Source organism: Biomphalaria glabrata, chromosome 15 (assembly GCF_947242115.1).
Source record: "Biomphalaria glabrata chromosome 15, xgBioGlab47.1, whole genome shotgun sequence".
Classification (NCBI taxonomy): Eukaryota; Metazoa; Mollusca; class Gastropoda; family Planorbidae; genus Biomphalaria; species Biomphalaria glabrata.
In genome coordinates, this window is record NC_074725.1 from 27,879,753 (window position 1) to 27,894,786 (window position 15,034).

At 46.1% G+C, this 15,034-nt stretch overlaps 1 protein-coding gene across 3 annotated transcripts in view; it reads right to left on the reverse strand.

The window, feature by feature from the left end:
* The window catches only part of LOC106051385 (uncharacterized), a 46,301-nt gene that overhangs the window by 27,968 nt on the left and 3,299 nt on the right, over positions 1–15,034 (reverse strand). For 2 of the 3 annotated variants that reach the window (XM_056013228.1, XM_056013227.1), the window contains exons 3-5: positions 6,392–6,523; positions 3,995–4,172; positions 1,875–2,011 (exon numbers count right to left, since the gene is read on the reverse strand). In XM_056013228.1, the coding sequence (XP_055869203.1) occupies positions 1,875–2,011; positions 3,995–4,172; positions 6,392–6,523 (447 nt within the window). The remainder of the gene's footprint in view (positions 1–1,874; positions 2,012–3,994; positions 4,173–6,391; positions 6,524–15,034) is intronic. The other variant, XM_056013229.1, reaches the window with a different exon arrangement.

Sequence of the window (15,034 nt, forward strand, 5' to 3'; positions counted from 1 at the left end):
TGTTAGATGTGTGTTAGGTGTGTGTTACATGTGTGTTAGATGTGTGTTAGGTGTGTGTTACATGTGTATTACTTGTGTGTTAAATCTGTGTTAGATGTGTGTTAGATGTGTGTTAGATGTGTGTTAGATGTGTGTTAGATGTGTATTACATGTGTGTTACATGTGTGTTAGATGTGTGTTTTAGATGTGTGTTACATGTGTGTTAGGTGTGTGTTAAATGTGTGTTAGGTGTGTGTTAGATGTGTGTTAGGTGTGTGTTAGATGTGTGTTACATGTGTGTTAGATGTGTGTTAAATGTGTGTTAGATGTGTGCTAGGTGTGTGTTAGATGTGTGCTAGATGTGTGTTAGATGTTTGTTAGATGTGTGTTAGATGTGTGTTAAGTGTGTGCTAGATGTGTGTTAGATGTGTGTTAGGTGTGTGTTAGATGTGTGTTAGATATGTGTTATGTGTGTGTGGTAATTGTGTTTGTATAGACCATTGTTAACAACACCTTAGAGAACCTTGGTTGTAAGATGTGAGGATTTCTATGTTTATTTATTGTATTTATTATTATTCCATTGGTTGACTAGGTAAAGTGGGGTGACGGCCCTTGAGTTTTGTGATTGTTGACAGGGGACCGGAGTTTTGTGATAGCATAGTAGGAGCCATTATAAGGCAGTTCTGATAGTTAATGTATATTTAGGAAATCCGCTTTTGTTGGCTACAGTTATAATTTATTCCTATTGCTTTATTAAATATTTCTTATTTCTAATGCATCCCTGGTGTTCTTGAAGTATTGCATACGTAATGTATCCATGTCAAAGTCATAGGCTAGAAGTTCACAACAATCACAACAGTGTGTGTTACATGTGTATTACATGTGTGTTACATGTGTGTTACATGTGTATTAGGTGTGTTTCAGATGTGTGTCAGATGAGTGTTAGATGTGTGTTACATGTGTGTTAGATGTGTGTTAGATCTGTGTTAGATGTGTGTTAGATGTATGTTAGATGTGTGTTAGATGTGTGTTAGATGTCTCTTTTACAAAGCTTCAAGAAAAATACATTTCCGTAAAAAAAAAATGATAACTACTCTGGTTATATAGTGCGCAGTAGAGTTCACGCAATTATCTGAAAAACTACTTATTAATTGTTGTTTTAAATTATGTCCAACTTATTTGCATAGTAAATAGATTTTTTTTCCTTTAAAAAAAAAGTCAACATTTTTATTGTAAATGTAGTATTTAGTATGACAGAACTGACATATCTTAGCAATATAATTGTAAAATATATTATTTTTTAAACAAAAATCTAAACCATTTGCATAAATGTATAAAATATTTTAAAAAAAAGATGTATTTTTTTTTATGAAGAAAACCGCTTGCTTAATTGATTTAAAAAATTAGATTTTTCGCTTTCAGAAAAGAAAAAAGTAGCCCCCCATCAGTACTTGAATGATCTAAAATATCATGATGTCCGATTTTCATTTTCTCTTCTAGCTTCTGAGATCTAAACGGGACGGACTGACGGTCAGACAAAACTAATAGAGTTTTTTCCCCTTTCGGGGGCCGCTAAAAATATTGTGTAGTCCAATGAAAGACAATAAAAATTGTTATGAAAAATTGTTACGAAATGCAGTGGCGTAGCTAAGGTGGGGGGAGAGGGTTCCTAATTTGAAAATTCACCGCCCCCCACTTGATTTCGCCCTCAAATGAGTGTACGAAATTTGTTTTTAGATTAAATATTATGCCGTTATCTCATGCCATAATGTCGAATGTCAAAATGCAGGTGTCCCTTAGGAAGTTAAGCGCCCCTCCCGGGCCGCCCAATCCCTAGCTACACCACTGATGAAATGTCATGAAATGTCATGAAATGTCCTGAAATGTCCTCTCACCTCTAGATCTTTGATTTTCTGTTGCATGGCATTGATCTGCAGTGTCATCTTCTTAAAATCTTGAAGCTGCTCCGCGGTCATTCCTCCAGGTGGAGCTCCCTTATTGCCCGACGGCTGTTGCAGGGAAACAACTCCAGCTGAAACCATTTGTATTTAAGACTTATGTTGGTAAATATGTATCGGGAAGGTGTTGGCGGGAGAGCGGCGGGGCTTGGTGATTAGTTGTGAGATTATTGATGATGGAACGACATCAAATCAGACGTGAAAAGTAAGATTGCTGATTATTTGGGAGATAATTGATTATGAGAGACGTTAGAAGTAATAATTAGTTAAACTCCATAATAGGGGAAGCGCGGTGGCTGAGTGGTTAAGCACTTGGCTTCGAACCTGGGGTCCTGGATTCGAATCTCAATGAAGACTGGGATTTAAATTTCGGGATTTTTAGGGCGCACCTGAGTCGACCCAACTCTAATGGGTACCTGACTTTAGTTGGGGAAAGTAAGGGCGGTTGGTCGTTGTGCTGACACCCTGTTTGTTAACCGTTGGCCATAATCTTCGGCGTGTGATGATTCTGTTTAATCGACAATTAATATAAGAAGCATTACCAAGAAATAAATAAACAGAAATAGTCATAACAAGATATGTAGTACCACTATTTTTCAAGACAAAATGTGTAATTTTGACTTTATAGCTTCTTAGCAAATTTGCAACATAGAGCACAAGTGGGTAAATTTTTCTATTGTTGCAAAAATGCTACATGCCATTTAAAACAGTACAAAAACATATTTTAAAATCTAATATGTTAAATTCTATGGTTAGTTCTAGTAACTCTACCCTCTTGAGAATATTTGTTCGGCCTGGAAAACTTTTTTTTATTCAAATAATACGCACTGAAAGAGTTAAACAGTCTGACACCTCTCTTCTCATCACTTGCTTCATCACGTCTGCAGAATGGAAGACAGCCGCATCCCTAAAAGACTCCTGTATGGCCAAGTAAGGGAAGGAAAGCGCTCACAAGGCGGACAAAGAAAGCGCTTCAGTGACACCCTCAAAGCTTCTCTGAAAGCGTTCAGCATTGACCCAGCCACCTGGGAGACAGAAGCACATGACAGAGCATCATGGCGTCGCGCCGTGAAAACTGGCGCACAGGTTGCAGAGAACAACGCTGGCAGAAGAAAAACGCCAGAGAAGAAAAGCAAGGCAAACGACACTAGCTCCAGCTGGAATAACCTGCCCAGTGTGCAGCCGAACATTCCTGGCTCACATATGTCTCACCAGCCACATGAGGAGGCATAAAACCCCAATGCAAAGCCCTCAGCCCCCTGGATAACAAAGTGGTCATCATCGAACCACGAGGGACGAACTATATATCATCACTTGCTTTTAGGAAGAAGATTCAAACAAGCCAAATTCAAAATAATAGTTAAAAAAACACAACAAACAAAGCTTATAGTAAGTGTATCAATTAGTTCGGACCAGTCATGTAATTAAATTTGAATTAGATCTAGACTAATCTGTGCGATTATAAATTATTTTTCATGATTTTAGCTTTCTTAATACGCTATGATCCTATCACTTGTCTGGACCGGTTGGAAAGGGGTAGGGGGTGAAAGAACGGGGTGTCTGGGTGATCGCTTTTAAATGTATTTCTTTTTAAGCGGGAACGACCTGAATTCAAACTTGTAGGCTAAAGCCTTCTAGGTAAAAGCGGTAACCAGTCTGCTAGCGAAGAGTCTATGACGTGGAAGATTGTTTGGTTATATATGGTTTCTATGTCATGTTTGTGTTCACTAAGCCTCAGACGACAATCTATAAGTACAATTTCTTTCCCTTGTTCGAGATACATAAACAAAATAATTTACTACCAATAGTTAATTAACTAATTGTTTTTGTTTTTTTTTCAAATTGATTCTTGTGTTGCCAGGTGAAAGAAATAATTGGGCAAAAATTTCAGCTTAATCCGAGATTGGATGTCAGAGAAATTGCGCGTACAAACTTTTGTCCAGACAGACAGGCAAGACAGACAGACAGAGTGATTTGATTTCAGCTTTTTAAAAATGTGATCTCGGAAGTCGCATGAAATGTGACTAACAAGAAACATCAAAGAAATGAATGCTCACGAATAGAGTTTTTACCACCTGAAGGTGACTTGAGCCCGAAGTTCTCAGTGGGCTGTATGGACAGGCCCGAGCTCGGGGGGACGGGTACGATCGCTGTGCCTCCGAGAGTCTCGACTACAACCACCACCTTCTCCCCAATCTCTTTGATGGTGACCTTGTCCACTCCCATGGTACTCTCCTGGAGGAAATAGAGAATATCAAAATGTCCATTTAAAAAAAGGTTGATAAATATAAATAGCTCATTAGAACAAATCTTTGTGCATTTGTGACTCGGGACTGTGGGCGTGGCCTTATTTTTCCAAGGCTTATGACGCAATGGGCGTGGTCTGTTTTCCCAAAAGTCTAAGGAGATGTGATGTTTGCTTTGTTTCCCCCAAAATCTTATGGCGCTATGGGCGTGGTCTGTTTTCCCAAAACTAAGGAGGTGTGATCTTTGCTTCCCTTCCCCCCCCCCCACCCCAATCTTATGGCGCTGTTGGCGTGGCCTGTTTTCCCAAGGCCTGAGGAGGTGTGATGATGTGATCTTTGTTTGCTTTTGTTTCAAACCCTATGAAGCTGTGGGCGTGGTCTGCTTTCCCGAAGCTAACAAAGCTGTTGTTGCGATGTGATTTCCCAAAGCTTATGGAGCCGTGGGTGTGTTCTTATATTCCTTGATTCTAACATTTTACGAAGCTTTGGGAGTGGTCTAACTTCCCACATTTTACGGAGACGTGGGCGTGGTCTTATTCTCCTAGACTATAACGTATCAATCTTTATGGAGCTGTGTGATTTCCCAAAGCTTAGGACTCTGTGGGCGTGGCTTGAGGTCACATAGCTTACGGAAGATGGGCTAGAGTTGGATCTGTTTTCACTTAGCTCATGGAGCCAAGGGCGTGGACCGATTCTTAGCGATTATAAATAACGTATTGTTACAAATGACAGTGATAGGTAGAGGTCAACGTATGACCCCGGCGAGATGACACAGCAGCGAGTGTTCTCTGGAATCTACATGTACAAACAAAGACAGGATGTGACGTGCCCTCACGTGTTATTCCAGAGGACGACCTGATCTACGAAGGGGGCAGTGTTACAAATGAACAGTGACAGTTATAGGTCACTATGTGTGACCTCGGCGAGATGACATTGCAGCAGGTGTTCTCTGGAATCGACATGTATAAACAACGACAGGATGTGATGTTTCCTCCCGTGTTGTTCCAGAGGATACTAGCAGTGTTTTTGCAACTATGGACAAGCGATTAGGGACTCTATATAAGCCAGAGAGTTAATGTGAAAGTCAGTCGTATGGAGTCGTGAGTGAGCCGTTACAGTCGATACAGACGATGTAAGACGTGTGCGGCTCTGTGGAAAAGAAATGTGTACGACTCGATGCAAGTTAACTAGGGTAGAGTTAACTGGAGTGGACTACTGTCGTTAAAGTCTATACAGCGAACTACAGTGGACTTGAGCCGTTACAGTCGATACAGTCGATGTAAGACGTGTGCGGCTCTGATTCGGTAGACTTGAGTACGACTTGGTTCAGCTTTAGGAGACCTGGAGCGACACTGGGAAGTGTGTCGTTGGTCTGTTCTGCGGAATACGGCTCGATGCAAGTTGAGAAGAGATGAATTGCAACGAAGTATAGCTAACTGTAAACTGACAGATATTGTACAGTCTTCTACGCTACATGTTACAGTAACGAATTGTTAGAGTTAATAGTCATTAAAGTTATATGAAACTGAAAGTTTAGTCGTCAAGTTCTTTGCTGTGTTTTTATTTGTGTGCCAACTAATACATCTAGCCAGAAGATTCAGAAATACGTAACAGTATGTACATCTGTAGATTCATAAAGCCTTTTCACAGACATATAACATGTTTATTATATTATCTGTACTATAATATAGAATCAGTTCAGACTATTGAAATATCCAGTATCAACAAAAAATATAACAGCTTAATATTCCATAGACTGAATAGTGACAACACAGGAAAATAATGGACCTCATTCACCAATCGTAAACAAACAACATTTAGTCACGTGATCTTATTGATAAAACAATGGGAAAAAAACTGTCACGTGACAATCATCATGAATTAAACAGGAGATCGTAAATTATATAGAAGATATAGAGCACCATGTGGCTAAATGTTGTTTATTTACGATTGGTGAATGAGGTCCATTAGAGTCTACACTTCAACTCTATCTATAACCAAAAAGTCCAACTGTCCTGGACTAGGAACAAAACCACACTGCGCTTATTATGAGTTACATTATATTCAACAAAAACATCTCACCAAGTAAAAACAACCCAAAACAAGAACAGTTTTGAAGTCAACAACCTGAATTGCCCCCCATTCTCCTTTACAGTTAACAGGAGACCCAGGGCTGACCAGAACTCAGTCCTGACAACAGCTACTTACAAGTTTCTTGAATTTTTCTTTCATTTCTTCCAGTTCGAATTTAAAATTGGCCACATTTTGTTCTTCCTGATAGGAGCCCTCTCTCAAGATGATGGGAGGGATATCATCCGGATTGCTCAAATCAGAGCGAGGCTAGAGAGAGGAACAAAAAAAAAAGTGTAAAAAAAAATTAAGGTTACCCCGCCCCCTTTTTCAGACCCTTCCATCTATGAGGGCAGGTGATGTGAAGTACACCTGTTTCTATGGCTGACGGTTAACTACGGTGTTATCAAGTCAGCAGAAAGACCAACCACTTTCACTTTTTCAAGGCATGTCAGGTTAGAGTTGGGTTGACTACCTGATGCCCTCATTAGTCAGTCTCATTGTGCCCTCTTATATGTGTCTTTCTAGTGCCCATCACTTGTCTTTCTCCCGTTTGCATCCCCCCCCCCATTTTTCTTTCTCTCATTTCCTCTTGCCCCTCAGTTGCCTCTCTTCCTCTTGCCCCTCAGTTGCCTCTCTTCCTCTTGCCCCTCAGTTGCCTCTCTTCCTCTTGCCCCTCAGTTGCCTCTCCTCCTCTAGCCCCTTAGTTGCCTCTCCTCCTCTTGCCCCTCAGTTGCCTCTCTTCATCTTGCCCCTCAGTTGCCTCTCTTCCTCTTGCCCCTCATTTGCCTCTCTTCCTCTTGCCCCTCATTTGCCTCTCTTTCACTTGCCCCTCATTTTGCCTCTCTTTCTCTTGCCCCTCATTTGCCTCTCTTCCTCTTGCCCCTCATTTGCCTCTCTTCCTCTTGCCCCTCATTTGCCTCTCTTCCTCTTGCCCCTCATTTGCCTCTCTTCCTCTTGCCCCTCAGTTGCCTCTCTTCCTCTTGCCCCTCAGTTGCCTCTCTTCCTCTTGCCCCTCATTTGGCTCTCTTCCTCTTGCCCCTCATTTGCCTCTCTTTCACTTGCCCCTCATTTTGCCTCTCTTTCTCTTGCCCCTCATTTGCCTCTCTTCCTCTTGCCCCTCATTTGCCTCTCTTCCTCTTGCCCCTCATTTGCCTCTCTTCCTCTTGCCCCTCAGTTGCCTCTCTTCCTCTTGCCCCTCATTTGCCTCTCTTCCTCTTGCCCCTCATTCGCCTCTCTTCCTATTGCCCCTCATTTCCCTCTCTTCCTCTTGCCCCTCATTTGCCTCTCTTCCTCTTGCCCCTCATTCGCCTCTCTTCCTATTGCCCCTCATTTGCCTCTCTTCCTCTTGCCCCTCATTTGCCTCTCTTTCACTTGCCCCTCATTTTGCCTCTCTTTCTCTTGCCCCTCATTTGCCTCTCTTTCTCGAGCCCCTCATTTGCCTCTCTTGTTCTTGACCCTCAATTGCCTCTCTTTCTCTTGCCCCTCATTTTGCCTCTCTTCCTCTTGCCCCTCATTTTGCCTCTCTTTCTCTTGCCCCTCATTTGCCTCTCTTCCTCTTGCCCCTCATTTGCCTCTCTTCCTCATGCCCCTCATTTGCCTCTCTTCTTCTTGCCCCTCATTTGCCTCTCTTCCTCATGCCCCTCATTTGCCTCTTTTCCTCTTGCCCCTCATTTGCCTCTCTTCCTCTTGCCCCTCATTTGCCTCTCTTCCTCTTGCCCCTCATTTGCCTCTCTTCCTCTTGCCCCTCATTTGCCTCTCTTCCTATTGCCCCTCATTTGCCTCTCTTCCTCTTGCCCCTCATTTGCCTCTCTTCCTCTTGCCCCTCATTTGCCTCTCTTTCACTTGCCCCTCATTTTGCCTCTCTTTCTCTTGCCCCTCATTTGCCTCTCTTCCTCTTGCCCCTCATTTGCCTCTCTTCCTCTTGCCCCTCATTTGCCTCTCTTCCTCTTGCCCCTCATTTGCCTCTCTTGTTCTTGCCCCTCATTTGCCTCTCTTCCTCATGCCCCTCATTTGCCTCTCTTCCTCTTGCCCCTCATTTGCCTCTCTTGTTCTTGCCCCTCATTTGCCTCTCTTCCTCATGCCCCTCAATTGCCTCTCTTGTTCTTGCCCCTCATTTGCCTCTCTTCCTCATGCCCCTCATTTGCCTCTCTTCCTCTTGCCACTCATTTGCCTCTCTTCCTCATGCACCTCATTTGCCTCTCTTCCTCTTGCCACTCATTTGCCTCTCTTCCTCATTTGCCTCTCTTGTTCTTGCCCCTCATTTGCCTCTCTTCCTATTGCCCCTCATTTGCCTCTCTTCCTCTTGTCCCTCATTTGCCTCTCTTCCTCTTGCCCCTCATTTGCCTCTCTTTCTCTTGCCCCTCATTTGCCTCTCTTTCTCTTGCCCCTCATTTGCCTCTCTTTCTCTTGCCCCTCATTTGCCTCTCTTTCTCTTGCCCCTCATTTGCCTCTCTTCCTCTTGCCCCTCATTTGCCTCTCTTCCTCTTGCCCCTCATTCGCCTCTCTTCCTATTGCCCCTCATTTGCCTCTCTTCCTCTTGCCCCTCATTTGCCTCTCTTCCTCTTGCCCCTCATTTGCCTCTCTTGTTCTTGCCCCTCATTTGCCTCTCTTCCTCATGCCCCTCATTTGCCTCTCTTCCTCTTGCCCCTCATTTGCCTCTCTTGTTCTTGCCCCTCATTTGCTTCTCTTCCTCATGCCCCTCATTTGCCTCTCTTGTTCTTGCCCCTCATTTGCCTCTCTTTCTCATGCCCCTCATTTGCCTCTCTTCCTCTTGCCACTCATTTGCCTCTCTTCCTCATGCACCTCATTTGCCTCTCTTCCTCTTGCCACTCATTTGCCTCTCTTCCTCATTTGCCTCACTTGTTCTTGCCCCTCATTTGCCTCTCTTCCTATTGCCCCTCATTTGCCTCTCTTCCTATTGCCCCTCATTTGCCTCTCTTGTTCTTGCTCCTCATTTGACTCTCTTCCTATTGCCCCTCATTTGCCTCTCTTGTTCTTGCCCCTCATTTGCCTCTCTTCCTATTGCCCCTCATTTGCCTCTCTTCCTCTTGCCCCTCATTTGCCTCTCTTCCTCTTGCCCCTCATTTTGCCTCTCTTTCTCTTGCCCCTCATTTGCCTCTCTTTCTCTTGCCCCTCATTTGCCTCTCTTTCTCTTGCCCCTCATTTGCCTCTCTTTCTCTTGCCCCTCATTTGCCTCTCTTCCTCTTGCCCCTCATTTGCCTCTCTTCCTCTTGCCCCTCATTCGCCTCTCTTCCTATTGCCCCTCATTTGCCTCTCTTCCTCTTGCCCCTCATTTGCCTCTCTTCCTCTTGCCCCTCATTTGCCTCTCTTCCTATTGCCCCTCATTTGCCTCTCTTCCTCTTGCCCCTCATTTGCCTCTCTTCCTCTTGCCCCTCATTTGCCTCTCTTCCTATTGCCCCTCATTTGCCTCTCTTCCTCTTGCCCCTCATTTGACTCTCTTCCTCTTGCCCCTCATTTGCCTCTCTTTCTCTTGCCCCTCATTTGCCTCGCTTCCTCTAGCCCCTCATTTGCCTCTCTTCCTCTAGCCCCTCATTTGCCTCTCTTCCTCTTGCCCCTCATTTGCCTCTCTTTCTCTTGCCCATCTTTTGTCTCTCTTCCTCTTGCCCCTCATTTGCCTCTCTTCCTCATGCCCCTCATTTGCCTCTCTTCCTCTTGCCCCTCATTTGCCTCTCTTTCTCTTGCCCATCTTTTGTCTCTCTTCCTCTTGCCCATCTTTTGTCTCTCTTCCTCTTGCTCCTCATTTGCCTCTCTTCCTCTTGCCCCTCATTTGCCTCTCTTTCTCTTGCCCATCTTTTGTCTCTCTTCCTCTTGCCCCTCATTTGCCTCTCTTCCTCTTGCCCCTCATTTGCCTCTCTTTCTCTTGCCCCTCATTTGTCTCTCTTTCTCTTGCCCATCTTTTGTCTCTCTTCCTCTTGCCCCTCATTTGCCTCTCTTCCTCTTGCCCCTCATTCGCCTCTCTTTCTCTTGCCCCTCATTTGCCTCTCTTTCTCTTGCCCATCTTTTGTCTCTCTTCCTCTTGCCCCTCATTTGTCTCTCTTCCTCTTGCCCCTCATTTGCCTCTCTTCCTCTTGCCCCTTATTTGCCTCTCTTCCTCTTGCCCCTCATTTGCCTCTCTTTCTCTTGCCCATCTTTTGTCTCTCTTCCTCTTGCCCCTCATTTGCCTCTCTTCCTCTAGCCCCTCATTTGCCTCTCTTCCTCTTGCCCCTCATTTGCCTCTCTTTCTCTTGCCCATCTTTTGTCTCTCTTCCTCTTGCCCCTCATTTGCCTCTCTTCCTCTTGCCCCTCATTTGCCTCTCTTGTTCTTGCCCCTCATTTGCCTCTCTTCCTCATGCCCCTCAATTGCCTCTCTTCCTCTTGCCCCTCATTTGCCTCTCTTGTTCTTGCCCCTTATTGGCCTCTCTTCCTCATGCCCCTCATTTGCCTCTCTTCCTCTTGCCACTCATTTGCCTCTCTTCCTCATGCACCTCATTTGCCTCTCTTCCTCTTGCCACTCATTTGCCTCTCTTCCTCATTTGCCTCTCTTGTTCTTGCCCCTCATTTGCCTCTCTTCCTATTGCCCCTCATTTGCCTCTCTTCCTATTGCCCCTCATTTGCCTCTCTTGTTCTTGCTCCTCATTTGCCTCTCTTCCTATTGCCCCTCATTTGCCTCTCTTGTTCTTGCCCCTCATTTGCCTCTCTTCCTATTGCCCCTCATTTGCCTCTCTTCCTCTTGCCCCTCATTTGCCTCTCTTCCTCTTGCCCCTCATTTGCCTCTCTTTCTCTTGCCCCTCATTTGCCTCTCTTTCTCTTGCCCCTCATTTGCCTCTCTTTCTCTTGCCCCTCATTTGCCTCTCTTTCTCTTGCCCTCATTTGCCTCTCTTCCTCTTGCCCCTCATTTGCCTCTCTTCCTCTTGCCCCTCATTCGCCTCTCTTCCTATTGCCCCTCATTTCCCTCTCTTCCTCTTGCCCCTCATTTGCCTCTCTTCCTCTTGCCCCTCATTCGCCTCTCTTCCTATTTCCCCTCATTTGCCTCTCTTCCTCTTGCCCCTCATTTGCCTCTCTTCCTCTTGCCCCTCATTTGCCTCTCTTCCTCTTGCCCCTCATTTGCCTCTCTTCCTCTTGCCCCTCATTTGCCTCTCTTCCTCTTGCCCCTCATTTGCCTCTCTTCCTATTGCCCCTCATTTGCCTCTCTTCCTCTTGCCCCTCATTTGACTCTCTTCCTATTGCCCCTCATTTGCCTCTCTTGTTCTTGCCCCTCATTTGCCTCTCTTCCTATTGCCCCTCATTTGCCTCTCTTCCTCTTGTCCCTCATTTGCCTCTCTTCCTCTTGCCCCTCATTTGCCTCTCTTTCTCTTGCCCCTCATTTGCCTCTCTTTCTCTTGCCCCTCATTTGCCTCTCTTTCTCTTGCCCCTCATTTGCCTCTCTTTCTCTTGCCCCTCATTTGCCTCTCTTCCTCTTGCCCCTCATTTGCCTCTCTTCCTCTTGCCCCTCATTCGCCTCTCTTCCTATTGCCCCTCATTTGCCTCTCTTCCTCTTGCCCCTCATTTGCCTCTCTTCCTCTTGCCCCTCATTTGCCTCTCTTGTTCTTGCCCCTCATTTGCCTCTCTTCCTCATGCCCCTCATTTGCCTCTCTTCCTCTTGCCCCTCATTTGCCTCTCTTTTTCTTGCCCCTCATTTGCCTCTCTTCCTCATGCCCCTCATTTGCCTCTCTTGTTCTTGCCCCTCATTTGCCTCTCTTCCTCATGCCCCTCATTTGCCTCTCTTCCTCTTGCCACTCATTTGCCTCTCTTCCTCATGCACCTCAATTGCCTCTCTTCCTCTTGCCACTCATTTGCCTCTCTTCCTCATTTGCCTCTCTTGTTCTTGCCCCTCATTTGCCTCTCTTCCTATTGCCCCTCATTTGCCTCTCTTCCTCTTGCCCCTCATTTGCCTCTCTTGTTCTTGCCCCTCATTTGCCTCTCTTCCTCATGCCCCTCATTTGCCTCTCTTGTTCTTGCCCCTCATTTGCCTCTCTTCCTCATGCCCCTCATTTGCCTCTCTTCCTCTTGCCACTCATTTGCCTCTCTTCCTCATGCACCTCATTTGCCTCTCTTCCTCTTGCCACTCATTTGCCTCTCTTCCTCATTTGCCTCTCTTGTTCTTGCCCCTCATTTGCCTCTCTTCCTATTGCCCCTCATTTGCCTCTCTTCCTATTGCCCCTCATTTGCCTCTCTTGTTCTTGCTCCTCATTTGACTCTCTTCCTTTTGCCCCTCATTTGCCTCTCTTGTTCTTGCCCCTCATTTGCCTCTCTTCCTATTGCCCCTCATTTGCCTCTCTTCCTCTTGTCCCTCATTTGCCTCTCTTCCTCTTGCCCCTCATTTGCCTCTCTTTCTCTTGCCCCTCATTTGCCTCTCTTTCTCTTGCCCCTCATTTGCCTCTCTTTCTCTTGCCCCTCATTTGCCTCTCTTTCTCTTGCCCCTCATTTGCCTCTCTTCCTCTTGCCCCTCATTTGCCTCTCTTCCTCTTGCCCCTCATTCGCCTCTCTTCCTATTGCCCCTCATTTGCCTCTCTTCCTCTTGCCCCTCATTTGCCTCTCTTCCTCTTGCCCCTCATTTGCCTCTCTTGTTCTTGCCCCTCATTTGCCTCTCTTCCTCATGCCCCTCATTTGCCTCTCTTCCTCTTGCCCCTCATTTGCCTCTCTTGTTCTTGCCCCTCATTTGCTTCTCTTCCTCATGCCCCTCATTTGCCTCTCTTGTTCTTGCCCCTCATTTGCCTCTCTTCCTCATGCCCCTCATTTGCCTCTCTTCCTCTTGCCACTCTTTTGTCTCTCTTCCTCATGCACCTCATTTGCCTCTCTTCCTCTTGCCACTCATTTGCCTCTCTTCCTCATTTGCCTCTCTTGTTCTTGCCCCTCATTTGCCTCTCTTCCTATTGCCCCTCATTTGCCTCTCTTCCTATTGCCCCTCATTTGCCTCTCTTGTTCTTGCTCCTCATTTGACTCTCTTCCTATTGCCCCTCATTTGCCTCTCTTGTTCTTGCCCCTCATTTGCCTCTCTTCCTATTGCCCCTCATTTGCCTCTCTTCCTCTTGCCCCTCATTTGCCTCTCTTCCTCTTGCCCCTCATTTGCATCTCTTCCTCTTGCCCCTCATTCGCCTCTCTTCCTATTGCCCCTCATTTGCCTCTCTTCCTCTTGCCCCTCATTTGCCTCTCTTCCTCTTGCCCCTCATTTGCCTCTCTTCCTATTGCCCCTCATTTGCCTCTCTTCGTCTTGCCCCTCATTTGCCTCTCTTCCTCTTGCCCCTCATTTGCCTCTCTTCCTATTGCCCCTCATTTGCCTCTCTTCCTCTTGCCCCTCATTTGCCTCTCTTCCTCTTGCCCCTCATTTGCCTCTCTTTCTCTTGCCCCTCATTTGCCTCTCTTCCTCTAGCCCCTCATTTGCCTCTCTTCCTCTTGCCCCTCATTTGCCTCTCTTTCTCTTGCCCCTCATTTGCCTCTCTTCCTCTAGCCCCTCATTTGCCTCTCTTTCTCTTGCCCCTCATTTGCCTCTCTTTCTCTTGCCCATCTTTTGTCTCTCTTCCTCTTGCCCCTCATTTGCCTCTCTTCCTCATGCCCCTCATTTGCCTCTCTTCCTCTTGCCCCTCATTTGCCTCTCTTTCTCTTGCCCATCTTTTGTCTCTCTTCCTCTTGCCCATCTTTTGTCTCTCTTCCTCTTGCCCCTCATTTGCCTCTCTTCCTCTTGCCCCTCATTTGCCTCTCTTTCTCTTGCCCATCTTTTGTCTCTCTTCCTCTTGCCCCTCATTTGCCTCTCTTCCTCTTGCCCCTCATTTGCCTCTCTTTCTCTTGCCCCTCATTTGTCTCTCTTTCTCTTGCCCATCTTTTGTCTCTCTTCCTCTTGCCCCTCATTTGCCTCTCTTTCTCTTGCCCCTCATTCGCCTCTCTTTCTCTTGCCCCTCATTTGCCTCTCTTTCTCTTGCCCATCTTTTGTCTCTCTTCCTCTTGCCCCTCATTTGTCTCTCTTCCTCTTGCCCCTCATTTGCCTCTCTTCCTCTTGCCCCTTATTTGCCTCTCTTCCTCTTGCCCCTCATTTGCCTCTCTTTCTCTTGCCCATCTTTTGTCTCTCTTCCTCTTGCCCCTCATTTGCCTCTCTTCCTCTAGCCCCTCATTTGCCTCTCTTCCTCTTGCCCCTCATTTGCCTCTCTTTCTCTTGCCCATCTTTTGTCTCTCTTCCTCTTGCCCATCTTTTGTCTCTCTTCCTCTTGCCCCTCATTTGCCTCTCTTCCTCTTGCCCCTCATTTGCCTCTCTTTCTCTTGCCCCTCATTTGCCTCTCTTCCTCTTGCCCCTCATTTGCCTCTCTTCCTCTTGCCCCTCATTTGCCTCTCTTTCTCTTGCCCCTCATTTGTCTCTCTTTCTCTTGCCCATCTTTTGTCTCTCTTCCTCTTGCCCCTCATTTGCCTCTCTTCCTCTTGCCCCTCATTCGCCTCTCTTTCTCTTGCCCCTCATTTGCCTCTCTTTCTCTTGCCCATCTTTTGTCTCTCTTCCTCTTGCCCCTCATTTGCCTCTCTTCCTCATGCCCCTCATTTGCCTCTCTTCCTATTGCCCCTCATTTGCCTCTCTTCCTATTGCCCCTCATTTGCCTCTCTTGTTCTTGCTCCTCATTTGCCTCTCTTCCTATTGCCCCTCATTTGCCTCTCTTGTTCTTGCCCCTCATTTGCCTCTCTTCCTATTGCCCCTCATTTGCCTCTCTTCCTCTTGCCCCTCATTTGCCTCTCTTCCTCTTGCCCCTCATTTGCCTCTCT